This window comes from Crocodylus porosus, unplaced genomic scaffold, assembly GCF_001723895.1.
Source record: "Crocodylus porosus isolate Cpor-Errol unplaced genomic scaffold, CroPor_comp1, whole genome shotgun sequence".
NCBI classification, from domain to species: Eukaryota; Metazoa; Chordata; order Crocodylia; family Crocodylidae; genus Crocodylus; species Crocodylus porosus.
The window spans coordinates 210,677,863-210,699,424 of NW_017728886.1; the positions used below are offsets into that span (position 1 = coordinate 210,677,863).

General features: G+C 42.2%; 1 protein-coding gene across 1 annotated transcript in view; it reads left to right on the forward strand.

The window, feature by feature from the left end:
* The window catches only part of CSPP1 (centrosome and spindle pole associated protein 1), a 98,687-nt gene that overhangs the window by 45,507 nt on the left and 31,618 nt on the right, over positions 1-21,562 (forward strand). The window contains exons 16-22 of the mRNA XM_019543435.1: positions 2,096-2,243; positions 6,576-6,716; positions 11,736-11,848; positions 15,872-16,021; positions 16,944-17,096; positions 18,267-18,371; positions 18,915-18,981. Of these exons, the coding sequence (XP_019398980.1) occupies positions 2,096-2,243; positions 6,576-6,716; positions 11,736-11,848; positions 15,872-16,021; positions 16,944-17,096; positions 18,267-18,371; positions 18,915-18,981 (877 nt within the window). The remainder of the gene's footprint in view (positions 1-2,095; positions 2,244-6,575; positions 6,717-11,735; positions 11,849-15,871; positions 16,022-16,943; positions 17,097-18,266; positions 18,372-18,914; positions 18,982-21,562) is intronic.

Sequence of the window (21,562 nt, forward strand, 5' to 3'; positions counted from 1 at the left end):
CAGCTTCCGCATGCACCCTAGAGGTGGCATGGGGGCATGTGTCTTTGGATCTACCCATGGGGTGAGAGTGGACTGTCAATGCAGGTTGGGGCTGGGATGTCACTGAGCTCTTCCTGGCAGGGGGTTTGTGATGGGGCTGTGCTCAGGGTGGATGATGGTGGCACTGGGAGGGGGCTATGGGGAAGGCTGCAGCCATCCTAAAATTTGCTGTAGCCCTGCCCAACTCCCCCTCCCAGCACTACTGCCACCTGTCCCAAGCACAGCCCTGGTCCCAGCCTGCAACAGCAACCTACCCTCACCCCATGCCCACATCTGGGGGCACATGCCCTCCCATGCTCTCCTGGGTTGATGCAGTGGTGGGAGCTGTCTCCCCACTCCCACCAGATGAGCTGCTTGTGGTTCCGTCCCCCACTGTGCCCTGGCTGTGCAGTGCCTGCCCCTACCCCAGCCCCACTCCCTCCCTCACTGCTGGGGCCTTGATCTGCCCTTCATCCCCAGACCCCTTCCTTCACAACAGACTTCCCAGCCGGACTCTGCTGTCCTCCATGCTGCTGGGCTGTGCTCTTTGCTGTCTGAGTGCTGGGCTGTGGCTGTGCACATGCATTAGGCATTTATCGGTGGTGTTATTGGCCACATCAGCCAAAAAAAGCCAATGGCCAGTACAGTCAATTTTCCTTATATTGATGCTGATCCAATATCGAACCAATTTATCGGTACACTTCTAGTTTTTATCTTTCTTAATAATAAGAAAAATGGTAATAATATTATTGAAACAGTTATGTAGGTGTAGAGCAGGGGTGGGCAAAATACAGCCTGCAGCCTGGATCCAGCCTGCCAACAGATTTGATTTGTCGCTAACTCATTTGATCTGGCCCATGGGTGGCTGGCAGCTCCGGCTGCCATGTGGTGCTGGGCAGGCAGGTGACATCAGCCCTTGACACAGTGGCATTAGCTGTGGACCTGGGTGGCTCCACTGCAGTGGGTGGATGGCGGTGTCAGCTGTGGACGCTGTTAGCTGGTTCAGGAGCCCAGACACAGAACCTGCTGGCAGCATCCACAACTGATGCTGCTGGCCTTCCAGTGCAGTGAAAACTCCCACCTAGAGCCCTGGCTTGGAACCTGCCAGCAGCGTCAGCTGTGGAGCCTGGGACCTAGGCAAGAGCTTCTGTGGCGAGTGGGTGTCAGCATCAGCTGTGGCATTGCCAGCAGGTTCCACATCAGGGCCCTGGAACCTGCTGGCTGCACCCGCAGCTGATGCCACAGCTTACTTGCCCCAGTGGAAGACCCTATGTGGGTCTACAGCTGAGCCTTGGGGCTCCTGGTGACCTACAGTTCTGGCTGAGTTCTGGAGAGGGAGAGAGAGAGAAAAGAAGAGAAAGACAGAGAGGGAAGGGAAATGGAGACAGACACGAATGTGGCCCTTGACAGTTCACCAGAACTCATTAAGTGGCCCTCCAGCTGAAATAATTGCCCACCCCTGGTGTAGAGTATCATCAGCGAACAGCTTTGTGCATTTTTCATGCCATAGAATATTAGAAAATTATTTTCCTTTTTCTAATGACACTTTTCCCCATGCTTTATAAACCTGTTGCCTAAATAGTCAACTCTACAAGGTCCAGAGGTCCAGAAAAACTTTAAAAAATGATTTAAATAATTTTTGGTTATTTTTTTTCAAATCAAAGTGTGAAAAACCTAAGACTTTCTAAAGCTGGAAGCACATGCTAGGTCCTTGTAGAATGCTAGAGGTAAAATTTTCTGGGATGCAAATTGATTTCAGTTATTACAAGATCAGAGGATATTGAGCCTTTTATCTGTCACTGGTACGTGGTGGGATGTCCTATAATTTGAATTTTGTAGTGTCTGAATGTATTTTTGTGATCTATTTATCATCTATATGTGTGTGTATACCTTATGAGGTAGGTGGTCAGTAAAACTACATGGAATATGTGGTTTGAAGAGTTGGCTCTGAATTTTTTTTACTTTGACTTCTGTGGAAAATTATGGCACTTAGTCTGCTTTGTGACTGTTTCTTTAATGTCAACTATATCTTTATTAAAAACTTTTTTGGTGTGACTGAGTGTGGTATCTCTTTTAGATAAGAGAAAGAGAAGAACGACGCAGACGAGAGAGAGAGGAAAAGCAACAATATGAAGCAAAGTTAGAAGCTGAAATGAGAAGTTACAATCCCTGGGGAAAAGGTGGTGGTGGTGCTCCTCTCAGAGATACAAAAGGAAATCTGATAAGTATGTTTGAAGGTGTGGGTTTTATTTGGGAGATAGGTACCATTCTCACCTCTTTGTTATGAGCTCTGTTTGGCCAAACTTTATTTTTGTATTACACCATTGGTACATGTAGCACTTAAGAGGTAAGGGAAAATTATATAGCTGGTGTCCCAAGAAACTTGTAGCCTAAGAATCTGTAATACCAATTTGTTTGGGGCATTTTCAAGTAATATCACTTCTAGCTTGGATCTTCTACTTGGGAGACTTTTAACTAGGAACAAAATTGAATGAATCTATTTACTCCTGTTAGCACCCTGACAGACTGCCATATGAATATTAACTAGGCACTGATGTCAGTATTCAGCATTTATTTGCTCTTTGCTTTTTTCCTTTGAAGTGCCATGTGCTTGTTAGCTAACTAATTCCCAGAACACTTTGTGCATTCCCAGAACATTTTGTGTAAAAGATGGATATGGACAAAAGGGATGTATCTGATGCAGGGGAAATGATTTATCCAAGGTGACATGGCAAGTCAGTAACAGCTCTGGGATAAAGTTGAAATCTGTGGCTTCCTCTTTGGAGTACAGTCCTCTATATCAGCTGTTTGGTTCTGTTTGTAATCCTAACTCTTGAATTCTTGCATTTGAATTCATGTTACAACAACAAAAAATACAGGAATTTTCAAAGTGTGTATATTCTCATTATTGAATCAAAGCTTAGTACTTGATATCAAACTGTAGTGCTGCTGAATTCAGAATCACTAGTTTCTCTAGAAATTAAAACTAACATTTTCAAAACTTGTTGTCTATAAAATAGATTTAGAAATGTGCATTGTCTGGGTTTGTGTTCTATGTGTACAGTAAATGGCTGCTTTTGAAAAAGGGTTATAATTTAAATGTTCGGGAATATGTGTGTTGAAGTACTCAGATTTAAAAGTTTTCAGTGACTCTCTTATACGATGTCCCTAACATTCACTCTAACTGAGCTATATTTCTTTTCCATTGCATATTAATGGCATTCTCACAGTAGATTGTAGTCTCAAAATAGATGTTACAGTGGAAAGGATTATGAAGTCATTGATTCGTGAAGAATCTTGTATACCTAGAGATTATGTTCGGGTTTCTTAAATATTCTAAATTTTAATTTTAATTTAAGCATCCTTCCTTACAATTTGCTTTAAAAAATTTGCTCTTACCATATTTATTCAAACAGAAGACAAGATTCCCCCCCCCCCCCCAAACTGGCTTGCGGGAAAAAAGTCCCTTATTTTATTGCATACAACAAAATCTCACTAAATATGTTGTCTGTCTTTAAAGTGGTGCCAAAAGCAGCAGGTGCTTAGCAATGGAAACAACCATGAATTTGATTAAATGCAGCCAACACACTAAGCATGGATATAAAATAGATTGGGTAAACATGCTGATGGAAACTACCATAAGCGGGCTTTTGGGGGTTTTTTAATTTAAATTTTCATATTCCAAGCCAAATTAGCCAAAACAGATTCCAAATCCAAGAGTCAGTCCAGAACCATAAGTGGCCCTACTATTGGCAAACATCCTCCAACCCCATCTGGTGCTTCATATGTTTTTCAAAACCTTTGGCTGGCATCCTACTTGCAGGCCCAAGCTGGGAGACTTGGGGTTCAGATGCCCCAAGTTTTGCTTGCCCTTAGCCAGAAAGCCCCAGGAACAAACCAGAGAGGAATCTCTCCTTTCCATAAAGTGGGCATAAAGCCAAGACTTTAACACTCCAGCAGCCAAGTGGGAGGTTTACTATACATTACCTTGGCAGATACTATCCCTGTGCTAGGAGAGCAATTTTCCCCAGGTGTGACTAGGAAGAACACCTCAGTAATCACAATGTTGCCCTTGCCAGGTAAGCATAGGGCTATGGCACAAGAGGCTGGTTAGTTTAGGTTAGTGTAACCCATCTGCACAAGACATATGGATAGTGCCCAGTGAGCACAGTCCCCCTTACCACTGACAGTTTTTCCAGTCATGGTGAGCCACAATATTTACCCAGAATCTCTCTGTCAGCCTGGAGCATATGATTAGTGTGGCCTTGCCCTCGATGAGGTGAAGCTGGACTAGAACACCTGGTTCCAGTCATGAATGGGGAACATTAATTAGCACATGGAACCTTTGTGGGGGGGGGATATCTGGATCACACACATGCGCACACATGCACACCCCCTGAGCAGTGCGGTGCTGAGCTGTGGGATCACCATGGCTTGAAGCGCTATTGACTCTGCTGGGGCCCAGCTCAATGAACTCTGGTAATCTTGAGCCTTTTGGCTTTGGGACCAATATCATGCATATAAGTAGGTGCCAAAGTGCTGCTCAAAAGTGTTTATGGAGTACCTGTGCTAAAACTTGCATCAGTTTAAAACAAATACAATATACGTTCATTCAGGATAAACTCAGTGCATTGGTACTATATGCAAATTACTACAGCCATGCTTAATTTAGAAGTCATTGTGTTAAAGTTTGCTCCTTACTTCCATGTGCTGCTTGCTTCCAGGGAGTAGGGAGTAACAGTAAGGAGAGGGAGAAGGGGCTGCCAGGGGGAAAAATTGGGGGAAGCAGAGAGCACGCTGTTCTCTACCTGACCCCCCAGGTTTATTTTCCCTGCTGTAGCAACGGAAAGGAGACAAATTGAAGTCAAACCTCTAATAATTAAAGTCTATACCAGGAAAATTACAACAAAATTATAAATGTTTCACGCATAAAATTTAATTATTGGGGGGGTTGTCTTATAACAGGGACGGGCAATTATTTTGGGTGGGGGCCACTTACTGAGTTTTGGCAAGCCATTGAGGGCCGCATGACAGGCAGCCAGGGGCAGATAACTGTTAATTTTCTAAATTTTTTAGGTGTCCTGTGGGCCAGATAGAATGGCCTGGCAGGCTGCATCTGGTCCACGGGCCGCGTTTTGCCCACCCCTATCTTATAATCAGGGTTGTCTTTCTATTCAAGTAAATATGGTAATATGGTAATGTATGTAAATCAACCTTGTTTGGCCCAGAAAAAACTAATTCATTTTGCACTATTTAACTAAAAGTTCTTATTAACTGGTGCTATTGGAACTTTGTACCATAACCTTGCTTTTAGACTTCTGGTCTGAGTTGTAGCAGTGACGGCAAACTTTTCAAGAAGAGGTACTAGAGGGCTGAAGGCAGGGGTATAGCTCGGTGGCAGAGTGCGTGGTTTTCATGTAGGTGAGCCCCAGGGTTCAAGCCTTGACATCTCCTTAGCCTTCCCCCGGCCTAGTGGCTGGTCTACATGTCTGGGAGGGGGAAGACCAAGGTTCAAGTCTCCCCTCCTCCATAAGGAGTGCAGCTGACTTAGCTCCTGGATTAACTGCTGCTCTTATTTAGATAAGATATCTGAAAAAAGTCCTTACTCTTTGAAAAAAGTCAGGCACTGGGTCAGACTGCCCAGAGTTGTGGAATCTCTTTCATTGGAGGTTTTCAAGGGGAGGTTGGATAAGCATGCAGGAGGCTAAATCAGATTATCCTTGAGGTCTCTTACCATCCTGGGATTCTTTTTGCCTCATTTCTCACATACCCCATCTTGAGGTACCTTATGGGGCCAGTTTTCAAAGATTAGGTGGACTTTGTGAAGATCAGGTCTTTTTTTTTTCAAGCCTTTAAAATCTTGACCTTTGTAATGATAGATATGTCGTATGCAAATTTGGGTTAAAAATCTGTTAAAATATTGGGTGACATGTTTCACTCCTGTTTATAACACTGAACTAGACACGCATACTATTTGCTTACACCAAATGAGTATGCACTGTAGCTAGATTATTAGTAAGGGTGTGAAGACTAATGTATACTTAATTCAGTACAGTGGGCACTATTCCTATCAGAAATAAAATTAGCAGTGCTGCTATTATATATTATTCAAAGTATTTGATAATTTTTCTTACCAGAGTTTGTTTATACGCTGCAAGACAGTGCAATGCAGAGTTAGCCTGTGCATTCTGGGTCTTGAAGTAGTATGGATGTACTGGTGCATTGTTGTGTTTGGGGTAATTTGCCAGGAGAACAAGGCTAATTACTGCAGTCATGGAACTGGTTTGGGGTATCTCTGCATGGCATTACCTTGCATTAAGCATGGCAGCTCATCAGCCTTTCCGTGCTCAAACTCTTTACTCCTTTTTGCAGGAGTTCAACTTTTGCTACAGAGACCACTTTTTCTCATTTGAGCTGATGTACTGTTGTCTTAATTTTTTGTTCTTGCAGCTATTGTGTCTCTTGAAAATAGGTCTGGTGAAATAAATCTTGGTTTTGGAAACGTAATCTTCTTAAGAGGACTAAAATATAAATGGCTGTTTCTCCTCTCTTTTTAGCTGACTTGAAAATGATGCACAAGCAAAATGAAGATGCATATCATAATCCGGAAGGAAGACCATATGAAGATAAAAGGGCTATTGTTTCTTTTGACCTAGGTTTGCCCTCCTCAAGACCTGAGAATGCAGAAGCATCTACAGGTAAAATAGCAGATTTTAAAGAATATTATCATTGTTCAATACTATAAGATTTTGATGGTCAGAATTCTCAAGTTTTTCTTATATCTCTCTTTTGGTTCCTTTATGATGTGGCTAGCCATTCCCTCTGTCTAAGGTACAGTCACACCTCCTTTTCTGAAGTTCCTCTTATCATATTACTAATGGAAGCACAGAACATGTATTTACACATCTCTCTTACTTCACCTATACTAATGTCTGTTAGTACTGTGGTAGTACCAAAAATCCCCACTGAAGTTCAGGGCTCTGACTGTCAAGGCACCATGCAAAATACTCAGACCACTGTGTATTCTTGATTTAATTCTGAATTGTACCATGAAAAAAAACTGATAAGCTAAAGATAATGGATGGAGTTGGGTGGAGGGAGGAGAAGAAAAGCCTCTGGATGCAGATTATCATAAATTCAACAAAAAAGTTAATATAGCATTGAGGATGGAAAATATGAAAACTTGGGCTGAATACAAGATGAATTATTACAATAATATAGGGCTCAAGTGAAACTTAAGTGATAGGACATCATTTAGTCTAGCCCTCTGCCCAAATGTGATGCTAATATGCAAGGATCGCAACTGACAGATGTTTTTCTAACCTGTTCTTAGAAATTTCCAAAGAAGCAGATTCCCAGAAATCCCTAGGTAGTCTGTGTAGTTTTTTTGCTACAAATTAAGCTGATTTCTCCTTCTCCTTACCACCATTGCAATGGTGAGTAATTGATTTACATCCCCTTCATAACAAGCATAGTTTTAATGAACAGTTATATTGCTTTATTACATTGTTTCTTATGTTTTACAATCGATTCTAATTTTATGATCCTCATTCCTTATGGGGCCACTCATAACCAGGATTCACCTACTTGTAGGCAACTGGGGAAAAAGCAAAAAGAAAGTGCAGTGAGGTGTTATGGGGTGCTCATTAGGGCCACGTGAAGCTTTGGTCACTGATTCAGTTCAGCGGAGATTTGGCCTGATTCAACGTCTGAATCTCTGAATCTGAATCAAGTCAGGAGACCCATTATTCTCTCCGAATTGAATTGAAAGCCTCCGATTCGATTCGGGGAGATTCGATGATTTGGCCATAGACACAGCTTTATATGTTTTTTCTACATACCTCAAGTTATCAGCCAGTTTGTGAATGCTGGGATTATGGGGCAGATGTCCCACAGGAGCACGGGGGAGTCCCCAGTGTGCTCGGCAGTGGACCTGGAAGTGGACCAGAAGCACTTCCAGTCCACTTCTGGGTCCGCCGTGGAGTGTGTGGGGGACCCTTGCCCCCCCTTCCCCTCCCAGCTCAGCAACTGGTCCCTCTTGGGTCTCGGGGGGCACTCAGGGTCCCCCCGTGGCTGATCGCCGAGCCCGGGGGGGATGCAGGGGCCCCTTCCACACTCCTGTGCGACGCTCCATCTGCCCCAGCATCTTGGCATTCATGAGCTGCACCTGGTTCCTTGAGGTACGTAGAAAAAACATAAAGCTGTGTCTATGGCCGAATCGCTGATTCTCTGAATCGGTATCGAATGTTCAGATTTGGACTCGGCCAAAACAGCGAATCAAATTGCTGTCCCCCGAATTTGGCTGAATCCAAATCTAATACGGCTCACTTCACACACCCCTAGTGTTCATCTATAAAAGCAGCTTTGGAATTAAATGGCTGACTGCTTACTCTTTTATTAGCAATAAGTTTGAAAGTTACAAAGTTGGAATCTAAGCAGTTTAAAATTAAGAATTAAAAGTAATTTCAGGAATAACTGTTACTGTTTCCCTGCCAGTCTTGGAGAGGTTTTAATGATCACACTTTCCTATTTTCTCTTGTTCCTTTGTTGCATGAAACATCTGTATAAATGAAGGAAGGAACTGCCTTAAATTTAACTGCAAAACTAACTATGCAAAAAGTTCTGCCAAATGCATAACATAAGTAAAAATGTAAATAATCTATCAACCCTTCTGTTAATAATAATTATAATTATTACTTGTAAAAGTAGTTTGTTATAAAATAAGACAAATAGGTTGAGTCAATGATATCCATTCAAAATGTAATACTAAAGGGCATTTTCTCCAGGATGATGAAAAAATAGAAGTTCTTGTTGGCTAATGAGCCTGGGCAAAGTAAATATTGGTAAGCACCATGTTAAAACAATTTTCAGTTGTTTCTTTACAGGCCTGATTTCTCATTTTCTAGTAACTTTTCATTCAGATAGATGTGAGCTGTGTTTCTGAAATTACAGACAACTGCTTCTTTTTAAGTTATATGCTAACGACAGAGATTATGGCAAAAGAAAGTTTACCTATCAGTAACTTATTCATGGGGTTCTTCACCTTCTTTACTCCCCCCTATAGCTCATTGAGAATTTTCTGATAAAACTTTTTTAAATTGGAAAACACACCAGAAATGTAGACAAGGTTCTTTGGGTGAATCTGATATCTTTTATTAGACCAACTTAAATAGTTGGAAAACAATTATTAAGGAAGCTCTCAGGTGGGTTCAAAAACCCACCTGAGAGCTTCCTTAATAATTGTTTTCCAACTATTTAAGTTGGTCTAATAAAAGATATCGGATTCACCCAAAGAACCTTGTCTGCCTATGTCCTTAGACCAACATGGCTATAACCTACACCCCTGTAGTACCAGAAATGTACACATTTTAACAGAACTTTTTCTTTAAAAGGGTTATTGGCTTCAAGATGGGATTAAAACTAGAAAGAGAACCTTATGCAGCCCAAAATCGTCAATAGCCCACTAATTAGACTATTTTTTGAGGGTGAGGGAGGCTGATGTTCTGATCTATTCTGTGAATCCGAACTTGAACCTTTGGTCTCCTAGCTCCCTGATAAGTGCTCTAACCACCTGGATCTAGGGTCTACAACAGTTCTTGCTACTGTAGATGTTGAGGGTTTTTTTCACCTGTCTCAGAAGCATTGTATATTGGCTGGAAATTTTGACTGAGGCGTACTGCTGCTACTGCTAGGACTAAAAAACCCATAGGTTCCTAGCTAGAGGATCAGACCTATCACCACATCTGGGGTTAGGAAGGAATTTTGCCCCATAGTCAGATTGGCATGGACTGTGGGGGTTCTGCATTCTTCTGTGGCGGGGTGGAGCCATAGTTCTCTTTATTGTATCTCTTGAATGTATTTCTTTAACAAGCTACTTCCAGTTCTTGCAGTGTCCCCCTGCTTACCTTTGATAATCTGGGGTGTCTTTGGGATTTTGGGCATTGTGCCAGTAGTTGTATGAGAAGGCTGTTCATGCTTTTTAAAGAATAAATTGCACTTGCATAAAATACTTCAGATAAGAATGATCCTCCCTTGAGCAGGGGAGTGGACTAGATGAGACCTGCTAAGTTCTGCACCCCTTTTTATTACTATGTGCCCAACTTCTTTGAGTGTGTTTTGGGAAATTGTTTGATTGATAGAAAAGGTGTGGAATTGAGTCTTTTGCAATGGGTACCACTTCTGTATGTCTGTTCCTTCCTTCCCCGCCCCCCCCACACACACACTTTCTGGTAGATTAAATCACAAACATACTGATTTAAAGAGCTATTTCATAACAGAATGAAGAGAAGATTAGAACACAATTACAGGCAAGTAATTTAATCAACGTGTTTTAAATGTAAACAGAGTAATTGTGGAGGAAAATATTTGTGCACAAGCTATTTAGAAAATGCTTTTTTTCTTTTTGCCTGTGAGAGGTAGCTTCTTAATGAGAGGTACCACTTGATGAACACAATGTTAACTTGATTGGCAAGTCAGACTTTATATTATTTCATAGTGCCTGAAAATTCATCTCACTGCTGGCAGAGGCCCTTTCACTGCTTAGACATATCAACGTGAGTTTAGAGTACCAACTCAGTCTAAATATTTTGCTTTTGCTGACTTAATTAGTGATAAGGTAGAACTCTTATAATATAGCATTCATATTAAATGGTATAATGGACCAAAGATCTATTCCAGTCCACATTAAGGGGTTTGTCAAATTCTTTAATCTAAAGATCCTCTGCTAAAGCTATGTAGCAGTGTAGGTTGCTTCTGTACGGCTTTTATAGGTACAATTTCTTGGCACCTGGGAAAAAAATTAAGTAACTCTGGCTCAAGTATAGTTTTATGGAACTAGTTACTTGAAACAATTAACAAAGGTGATTTTGCACATGTATGAGATTTGAAAAAATGACTATCTTGAAATAGATTTTTTTGCAAAGTCATATGATAACATTGATATTGGCAATTAATAACGATAGATTTTTAATTGGAATGACCCTATCTGGTTCCAAGCAAGGAAATGAAATGCTAAGAAGAAATTCATCTTGGAGCAGAGTGCCTGTATTGTGCCTATATATGTGTCATTTTTGTGGGACATAAGTGATATATATGCCACTTCAATTTGGCATTCCGTGCAGAGGTCAAGTTCATGTCAGAGGATATATTTTCATATGGAACATATGAGGGGGGTACATGATATCAATTTTCGAGTCGCGTAAGAAGTAGGGGACAACAAGGACTATGCCCCTCAGCTCCCACTTGGGGGGTAGGGGGAATGTGCAAGAATGGCAGTTACCACTGCTATCAGCCCAGCCACTGCTGCTGCTGCATTTGGCCTAGCCTCTGCTGTTGATGCTGCCCAGAGCACCAACCCAGGTAGTTGCATCTCTGAACTTTTCACATATTTAAAAGCTGCCATAAAGGAAGAATCACTTTTTTTTTTTCCTTTGCTGCAGAGAGCACTTAAGGAGATCATATTCAGCATAACAACCAGTGTGGTGGAGCTGGAAAAAAGAACCTTGACATTTTAAATTAAAAATTCCACACATGGAATAACAAAACTTGTACTACAGCAAAAAAGGTTTATTTTTCTTATGGTAATACTTTGGATAATGGTTGTTGTAAGCCACTATGCAAAAGAAATGCCTGCGCATTCCTATTTCTGTGTTTTAGCTTTTTGTCTCGAAACTGATTTTGATTTTGCTTGAGAAAAATGCCTTTTTTTCCTTTTCTAGGTTTCTCATTTGCACAAACCTCTCCCTTTGCTCGAGGTAACGTTTTTGGTGAACCACCATCTGCACAGCAGCTTAAAGAACAAGAGTCGTACAAAAATTTTCTTCGTTTGCAGGTGCGTGTACTATTGAAACATTTTAAGTAATAAAACACCGCCCCCCCCACAAAAAAAATACCCCATTATGTTTTTTAATACTCAAATTTGTTATCTATAACTTAGCATTTATTTGATTAAATCCTTATTAAGTAAAGTGCTAACTTGCATGAATGATGGGCACGTTACTCATAACTTCATCCAGATGGACAAATCTAACTAGTATCCGTTGGAGGCTCGCATTCTCAGAGCCTTGTTACACATTAATTTTGGGCAGCTTCTGGGGAGCTCTTGACCCCTAGTTTTATACACACTTTAGGCAGCTTAAACTTATGCCACTCTAGGGCAGGTGTATCTCTGTTCCATGTTACCCAGTTTGCATTCCATGAATGTGTGGCCACATTCATTGTCCCCTTCCCTATACTCCTGTTCTGTGTGGACAGACCTTCCACCCACTGAACTCTATTGCCCAGGGTTGTTCTGGCACCAAGCCAGCTCCCCCTTCTGCCCCCAGGGGTGAGACCTTCCTACCTCAAGGGTTGCAACCCTTTGCAAACAGCCTGCAGAGCACATGGCAGCTAGCCAGGGAGGGAATAGATGGATTCAGGAGTGGCCTAGGGAGGTAGGTTGTGCAGGTTGGGAACAGGGTAGGTGGCTGAATCTGGCCCCATGAGCTTCAGGCTTCTTTCCCAAGGCAGGGGCAGTAGCTTCTCAAAAAAGCACCTTCCCGCACCACTTCCAACTTCCAGCCACCCTAGGAAGTATGCCCAGCACTCCCCACACCCAATCCCAAATCACAGTTTATTAAAACATGAGACCTTTAATTTTCTTCCTCTTTATTTCTTTTTAAATCCCCCTTTTTTTTTTACTCTTTATTTTATCCTTCAGTGGCTGACTTCCTTCATTTCACCAACCTTTCTACCTTTCCGCCTCCCATTTTAATTGCCCCCCCGATCCCATCAAGTTCCCCCCCCCACCCTTGAGAGCTGGGTTAGAAGCCTGTCCTGGGTCATCAGTCCTGTAGTGGCAACTCACAGCTATAGCTTCTAGTCAGGCTAGCCCTCTAATGGCAAGTTACAAGTGTGTAAGTCAGGAAGGTTTTTAGTGGTAAGGTGCAACTGCTCCAAACTCAAGCTAGCACTAACACTGATCAGCATTTGAACAGCTCAAAGTGCAACGTATAACAAGGCCTTTCAAAGGTCTTGTGCAGTAAAATATCTTGAATTAGAAAATGCATGCCATTAATGATTGGTTCCATGGACTTGCATTGTAACTGCATAACTGCTTGTTATTTTTTCCCCTCTTACCCGCCAACCCCTCTAAAAAGGAGAAAAAAACACCCAACAAACCATTCTAGAAGCCTCATAAAAACACGTAAATGCATAGGCCTTTGCTGTGCAGAAGGTACAGTGTAAGGGAAGTCTGCATAGCACAAATCAGTGTTGTATAGAGATACTTGAACTTGTCTGGGTACCAAAAGCAGTGTAGTTGTTTTAGTGGAGGCTGGTTAAGGAGGCGAAATCCTCATGAGTCACAGAGTCCCCCTTCAGAAGGAGTGGGGAGGTGGAGAGAACAGTCCACCCTGGGATACTGGAGGACTTGGCCAAGCACTGTGACCCTATATGTAACATACCACATGTTCCAATTAAAGCACAGTTCATGCAAAGATCTTTTACATTTAATGAGTAGCAGCTCTGAGGCTGCATCACCATTTTTGTGGCTTGTTATTGGATGATAAATTGTTTGGATGTGTCTGTCACAAACCTATCTGCAGGGATCCCCAGAGCTCTGAGTTTCTTCCCACTATGCTGCCACTTGCCCCGAGGAGCACAGCAAGGTTGCTTGCTGCTTACTTCAGCAAGCCTCCGCTTCACTACCATTATACCAGACCTTGCAGCTGCAGACAGTAAATCTCTGCCAGCCTCAGGTGGATTCCTTGTTGGGTCATGAAAGAAATTTTAGGTCCCCCTTTCTATAGGAAGGGCTAGCCTGTAGTATCACCTGCCCAGCTATCACTTTCCATAGGCAATAACTGAGGAGACAAAACACAAAAGGATTAGTTATGTAGGAAACAAGATTTATACAGGCAAAAATCACTATAGGTTTGGAAGCAGAAAAACAAAACAAGAACAGTTTCTTACCGTGTCATCTGGCTACACCTTAACCCTCCTGAGAGTCCTGCCAGTGTCTCTAGAATTCAGCTTTCCTGCTGACTCTGCCAGCCTTGGCTATGGGGGTCACTGAACCTCCAAAGCCTGGAATCCAAAAGACAACAATCTTAACGTAACCAGACTTCACATAACTTTTTTAGCCTTCAAGGCCAGCCCCTCCTCTTTGGGACTGGTTTAATTGCTCTTGAGCCATCAAAATCTCCAGACAGTTCTCCCTGAGACACCTGGAGCCCCTCTGGCTATAGGGTCATTGCGCTCAGTTGCCTCTTATTGTGAATTTGATTTCCCCATTGCAGGCAGACAATGCCCAGGCGTATCTAACCCAACAATGTCTCTTCCTGCTTGTGTCTGGGAGTGGCAGCTGTCTTTAAGTATGTGTGCCTTAGTCCAGGGGTGGGCAAAATGGTGGATCTGGCTAGTAGCTAGGGTCCATTTCTCAGCAGACCCTCCCTGGGTTGCTGCAGCTGGTTTCCGTAGAGACCCCAAGAGCTGTGACAGGGTAGGGTTTCCATGGAGACTGGCCCTGGGCAAGGAGTTGCTCTGGGGATGGGATCTTATGATGGTGACAACATGGTCTGGAGCAGGGCAGAGGTACCATCTCCTGCCTGCATTCCCTGGGCAGATCATGGGTCTGCCCCAGCTCCATGCCATGCTGTGACCACCTCAAGATCCTGGCCCCGGAGCAGCTTCCCGTCTAGCCGTACGTCTTGCCAGTGCTGCTGTGGCTGGTCTCCATGGAAGCCCTGGCCCTGTGCTGTCACAGCCCTGCTGCTCCTGGGGCCTCCATGGAAACTGGCTGCAGCCATGGGGACAGGGTCCTGGAAGAAATGCAGTTTGCTGTGGGCCCCATCTGGCCCATGGGTTGGACTTTGCTTACCCCGTCTTAGTCCCTTGGCTGAACCATGTGTAAAATTATTAAGGGGGTGTGTGTGTGTGTGTATAGATAGATAGCTTAATATAATTTATACCGTGATAACGGTAACACAGATGGATGCAGCATAACTTGAGCTTTCTAATGAGACCTCCAGTGTCATAACAGTACCATAAAAACACTGGAAAACATTAACAACATGCTGCAGACCCCCAAAATATAATGGGATTCATGACAGTGTCATGTTAAAATTTTTTTGCAGTGAATGTAATCTCATGATAAGTGTACCATCTGCTAGGGGCTTAAGTGTAGTTATGCAATTATATGTACATACAATTTGATAGTTTTAGTGGCAAGTTTTTTCTTTTGCTTTGTAATATAGCTACTGCCACAGGAGTTAAATGAAGGAAATCTGGAGTCTTTGTATATTGTATTTTATAATATAAATTTACCTTGCTTATGCAGTCTTGAAACAGCACCAGTTACACATGGCTGTCTGTAAAAGAAAAGATGTAAATGTTAAGTTATTTGGGAGGCTTCTTTTCAAAATATTGCCAAAACAAAGCTTTGTTATATATATATATTTTTTTCAAATGGTCATACTTCTGGCCTAAATGAACCAATGCTATTCTCTCTGCATTTTGTGACTGAGGAAAGGAAAAAACCCATGAAGTTGCAAAAACTTTTTCTTTGGTGTTTTCTGTGTAAAGAACTATTCCAGCAGTTATGAAGGAAAAGATTAATGCTTAAAAGCAAGTGGGGTGTATGAATGTGTTGGTGCATTGTTCAGAGAAAGGTGCTAAAGTAGAAGCATTTATATACCAGTTAATTTAAATGAGCTTTGGAACCAGATGATAAACTGGTCTTGGAATTCCTTTTTAATTCCTTGAATGCTTGAATGCTCCGTGATTCAACAATCTGAGAATCTACAGAATACCACTCGCATACAAGCTTATCAGACCGTTACCAGTTATCCACAGACAACCATTTACCTTTGTTTAGATTGAGGAAAAGAGACTCAGGGAAGAAGCAGAGCGAGAAAAACTTAGAATTGAAGAAGAAAAAGAAGAAAAACGACTAGCTGAACAAAGGATGAGAATTCAGAAAGAATATGAAGAGGAGCAGGAAAAGAAAAGAAAGAAAGAGGAGGAGGTAAGTCTTTTTGATGGCTTAATTTCTTTCCTTACCCCTGCCACCTTAGTTGTAGCATTTACATTTTTCCATTGGAAGAGGGGTTAGAGACTCTTTGTAAACTGATTTTTTCAGTACATGTTGTGTTAGTAAAATGGTGTAGGACAACTAATAAGTAGATGATCTTCCTGATTTTAATCAACAACCCCCCCCCCCCAACAAAACCCAAACAAACAGAAAAAACCCTTCTGTTTTCCTTGTTCTTAAAAGAACATGATCATCTAAGATTTACTGGTCCATCTACATGTGTACCTTTCTGCAGCGTTGACTAAGTACACGTGCACTGGTATTAGGGCTCAGTAAATTAATTAACTCTGCCGTAAGATAGTACTGTTGAGGGCGGTACTATCTTATGGTGGAGTAATTAAGTGCAATGAAACACATGTGTAGATGGGGACAGGTTGACTGGGACACAAGAGTGGTGAAGTGTGGGGGCTTCCTGCCACCTACCCACATGGCTCTGTAGGTTCTGCACCCTTGTGCCCCAGTCAGCCCCTCTGCACCCAGCACCACTACCTAGAGCTTGGGGCTGATCCCCTGAGCCTACTGCCAGCTCGCAGCTGCTCTGCCCTGGTTCAAATTGCTGTTGTCCCTAGTGTAGATGCTGCACCTGGGAGCAGTTGACTCCAGGTCAAACAGCTCTGGAGTTTATTGCATCACATTAACTGGATGTGTAAATGTTACCCACTAAGCATCAGTGTGAGTCTTGTCACTACTTTCATTGGAACCATACTTTCAGATGTTTAAGGTTTGAACAGCAAATGCTCTCATCTAGAAACGGAGTTCATTAGATCTGTAACTTTTTCCATGCTAACCACTGAGAGATGATTTTAAATTCTCAAACAAAAACTTAAAAAAATACCTATGATTTACTTTTATCCAGCAAAGATTAAAAAATGAAGAGATGATACGATTAGCTGAAGAAAGGCGGAAAGAGGCAGAAAAAAAGAAAAGAGAGGACGAAGAAAAACAGGATGAACAAATTAGACAATATTATGAGCGAGAGAAGACTGCAAAGATAGAAGAGGAAAAGAAGGTGGTATACCTTAGGAACTTTCAGAGTTTAAGACCTTTTACCTCACTTGGTTACTTAGAATGCTGCCCAGGGCCCTGCCTTCAATAATATCCCATTGTAGGTACTGCTGATCAAGGTTCCCTCTAAGGTGTGTGCGTGCGTGGTAGTGCACAACTATAAGTTGGCTGTGCACAGCCTTTGCAAGGCCATGCACAGGGACAGGAGCTTAAGGTAAGCTCTGAGGTGAGGCGGGGATGGGAGCCTGGTGTGGGCTTCACCGGCTCCAGGGAACTGCTCCACTCCCCCACATTGCCTTGGGGAGTGAGGAGGCACATGGTGTCAGGGCCGGGGAGTGGAGCAGTACCCTGGCGCTGTGGAGCCTCACTCGGGGCAGGCAGTGGCTCCTTCTCCGGGTGAGGCAAGGCAGGGATGGAGGCTGGGACTGGCATGGGCTCTGCTGGCTCCAGGGAACTGCTCTGCGGGCTCCGCCAGCTCCGGAGAAGTGCTCCACTCCCTGGCCCTGATGTCACGTGCCTCCTTGCTCCCCGAGGTGAAGCAGTGGAACAGAGTGGTTTCCCCGGAGCTAGCAGTACCCGTGCCAGGCCTAGCCCCTGGCCTCCGGCTCTCAGCCCCAGTCTCTGGCCCCCTGCCTTCAGCCCCCTTCAGTAAGTGTCCCACGCTGGACTGAGGTGGCACGCTCATGGGCCGAGGTGGCACGCTTGCAGACTGCTAGTCCTGAGAGGGAACATTGCTGCTGATCCAGTGCTAATAATTAGAGGCAATTTAGTTGTGCTAGTAAATGCACACTACAGCTGTCTGGAAAATGCTGTGGTGGTGGCTGCTGCTGCTGCTTCTGCTTCCACCACCACCTTGCCCTGTGCCCCCTATCCCCAGGAAATCTCATGTTTCCATTCTTCCTCCATAGGCTGTTCTTGATGGTCACATGTAAAGATACTGTGCACACTGTAGCTTACTGTGTAATACAGAGATACCTGAACTTCCAGATCAGTTTAGCCAAAACAATGTGGGGTAATTTACTCTGCCATGAATTTATCTCTGTGCCACACTGACAACATTTTTAACAAGCATTTTAGCTAGCACCCCCCCTATTTTAAAATAGGTCAGCAAGCATTAAAAGTAGGTTGGTAAACATAACATTGTTTCAGTTGTGCATATTTTCCTGTTTTTCAGCTTTCAAGGCAACCTTCTCCTGTAATTCCTGCTCTTCAGCATAAATCTTTATCAAAAGAAGAGAGACCTACTTCTGTTGACAGTCATACATCTTATTATACACAAGTGTGTTTTATTTTACCGTCTAAATGTAGTAATTATTAAAGAAGCAGCAGTGTGTGAGAATACTCAGTTACCTTATTGCTTTGACAGAATAGTGCAAGACATTTTTATGCTTCTTTTTACCTTAGCCAGTCCTATATTTGTAATTTTTTAAATATTTTTTTTGTAATTTTGAGGTAACTTTTAACAATCATTCACTACATCTAGAAACCATTTAAAAATAATACACCAGAAAAGAAAAGAATTGTCATGCTGGGCCAGATCAGTGTTTCATCTAGTCCAGTATCCCATTGAAATTTGTAGGAGTGGATGCTTTAGGAGGACAGCATTAAACTGGGAATATCTAGAGTGTTCTATATACAGACACTTGTTTATTACCCTCCTTGGCATCCAGAGAACTAGAGCTATGATTCTTCTTTTGTCTCTCCTTCCATCCTACTATAAGTTTTAGCATGAATCAGACATCAGTGTACTTTAATTTCTCAACTGTCTGAAACAATTACTTAGTTTTAGAGTATAAAAGGTTATGTTTGTGGTATTCACTAGGATCTTCCACGGTCCAGAGTTCTTTCTCCTCCTGTTCCTGCTAGAAGAAACCAGCTGCGTGCCTACGGTAGGTATTCTGTTTTATTCTAAGCTAGTATAACTAATGTCCACGTCATAGAATCATAGAAAATTAGAGTTGGAAATTATCTTAGGAAGTCATTTAGTCTCAGGAAGTCACCACTGAGAACAGTACATATTAGTTTTCCATTTCTATATCATCTTTCCTTCGGTTATTGACTATAATTCCTTTGTGGGAGAAAAATCTCTAGATGTTTTTTCAGGTGCTAAAAATATTTTAAAAACTCCTTATTTTAATTTTTCCACTAAAGGATATTTCTGGTTATTAGGAAAAATTCTTGATATTTTTTCTTAGATACAGGGAGGTGTACTCGAAAAACAAGTTTTGTTTCAAGAAGTTTACTGTGTAAGACCTTTTTACTTCCAGGAGAACACTAATATGAAAAACGCACTTGATTATAGTGTGGTAGCATGTTGATATTCCTTTGTTAGACATAACTAGGAATACTGAGATTAAATATATTTAGACAGCTTTTTAGGCATCATTCTGGTAATGTTATATGTTATACCATGGGTGCTCAACCTCTAGCCTTCAGGTCAGATCCAGTCTACGGAGCAATGTCATCCTGCCTATGGGGCTCCCATGGGTTTTGAACTTTGAGGGCAGGTAGTGCTGGCAGCGTTTTAATTGCCACTGCCCTGCTGCCAAATTTCCAGACACAAGGAGAGCCCTACAGGCTGGATAATGTTGCCAACATGCTAGATTGAGCTGGTACTCAAGGTCTGGCTGGTGCATGGGGTTAGAAGGTGGGGGCACCACTGAAGGAGAAGATAGGGTGTAGAAGATAGGGTGGCCTGTGAAAACAAAATGTTAGAATCCTAATGAGTTGGGACAGCTGAAACATCAGGCAAAGCATTATAAAATTTAGAAAAGGGAGCAGCCGTATGCCATTACTTTGCTATGGAATGGACAGGTTTAATACATTTTTCATTCCTGAAATGTCTGGGTCTCCTTACTGCTATCCCTCTTTGTTTTATTTACTTTATCCTTTTCTGACATCTGTGGATTTTGGACTCACCAGAATAATCCTCTTTGTCATGCAATTTGTAACCATTTGCATTAGCACCCAGTGGATGCAAATAGATATTTTTATATTTGATACTGTTTTTTAACAACTTTGCACTAGTTGTTACTACACGGGTATCTGCCAAAGGAGAATCTAGCCTATCTGGCCTAAAGCAACTTGGCTTTATTGTTCTCTCTACCCTTGTTTAATCATTTTTCTGTATTAGTTGTCTTTTAACAAATCAAGTATACATAAAATGGATGGGCTTATGGCTTAGGAATAATAGTAAATCTTGCATCTTTGCCTAGGAATGGGTTAGATGAACTTTAAGATCCCTTCCAGTCCTCTTATTTTTTGATTGTGTTGTCAGCTCTGTTGCTGATTGTGTTGCAAGTATCCTTTTGCTTTCTTTCTTTTTTTTTTTTTAAGAGCATTTTCTTTTAGGCTGTAAATAGTCATCTCATTTGAGATGAGACTTGTTAGACCTCGACTCCATGTGACGCCCAACAACTAGAGAGACAATGGATCAGCGTCATCACGCATCACTTGCACACATTGCTTGTCAACAGCTTTATTCAAAATGGAGACAGCTTTGCGCAAAACTCCAACAAAGTGGGGAGCTGCAGCAAACATTAATTCTTTCCATATTTATACACCTTGGTTTATGCTCATTAACATTTCTTCCACCTTTTGTCCCTCCTTTGTTTCACCCATATTCCCTCCCATCTCAAGCTCTGCTTTTGTCTACTTCATTAGCATGGAATTGCCTATGCATTTTATTTATTTACGTATCTTTTTGCTATGTGCGGATGCTTAAGACCCTGATTCCAGCTTCTTTCAGTCATTTGCAGTTTCTTGCTGATTTCTTCACTGTCTCCAAGGTCTTGCTTCTGCTTTATCTCCTAATAATAGTCGGTTGTGTGCATCCTGTTTTCCTTGCACAATGAGCTATATATCTTACAACATTGCTACATTGTTAGGAAAATGCTTGTCTATGCATCTTGCAGTGTTACTTTTAACATACATTCTGGCTTGTGGTTAGCAGCTTTGCTAGGCCATAGGTTATGGCCTTTTATTCCGCTGCAAATCCAATGCTCCCTAAGATCCAAATACTGTCACCCGTTTAATAAGCCTGACCTGGTTCCAAACAAGTGCAGCTCATTCATTTATATGCTTCACCTTTCCAACTTATATTTCTGCTTTGCTCTTTGTTGGTGGCAAGGGAGATAACACAGCCTAGCAAACTTGTCCCTGGAATCACCTAAAAAGCTTTAGAATGTTTTATCCTACATACTCTGGCAGAAGTATGCTTGTACATCTCTAGGATGCTGGGACTTTCTCTTGGGACAAATGCAGAGTCTATTTAGAGCCTTACGGCTTGTTAAAAACCTGTCCTGATCACAGAAAGATCAGGTAGCCAAAACCATATGCTGTGTATTTTGTGTTCTTTTAAATAGTGGCCTGCAATTCTTAGCACTGAAATAGAAGGGGTAACATTTTAGGAGTCCGTGACTGACTCAGTTGTAAAGGAACTTGGCCTTAAGATAAACACCATCTGGAAAG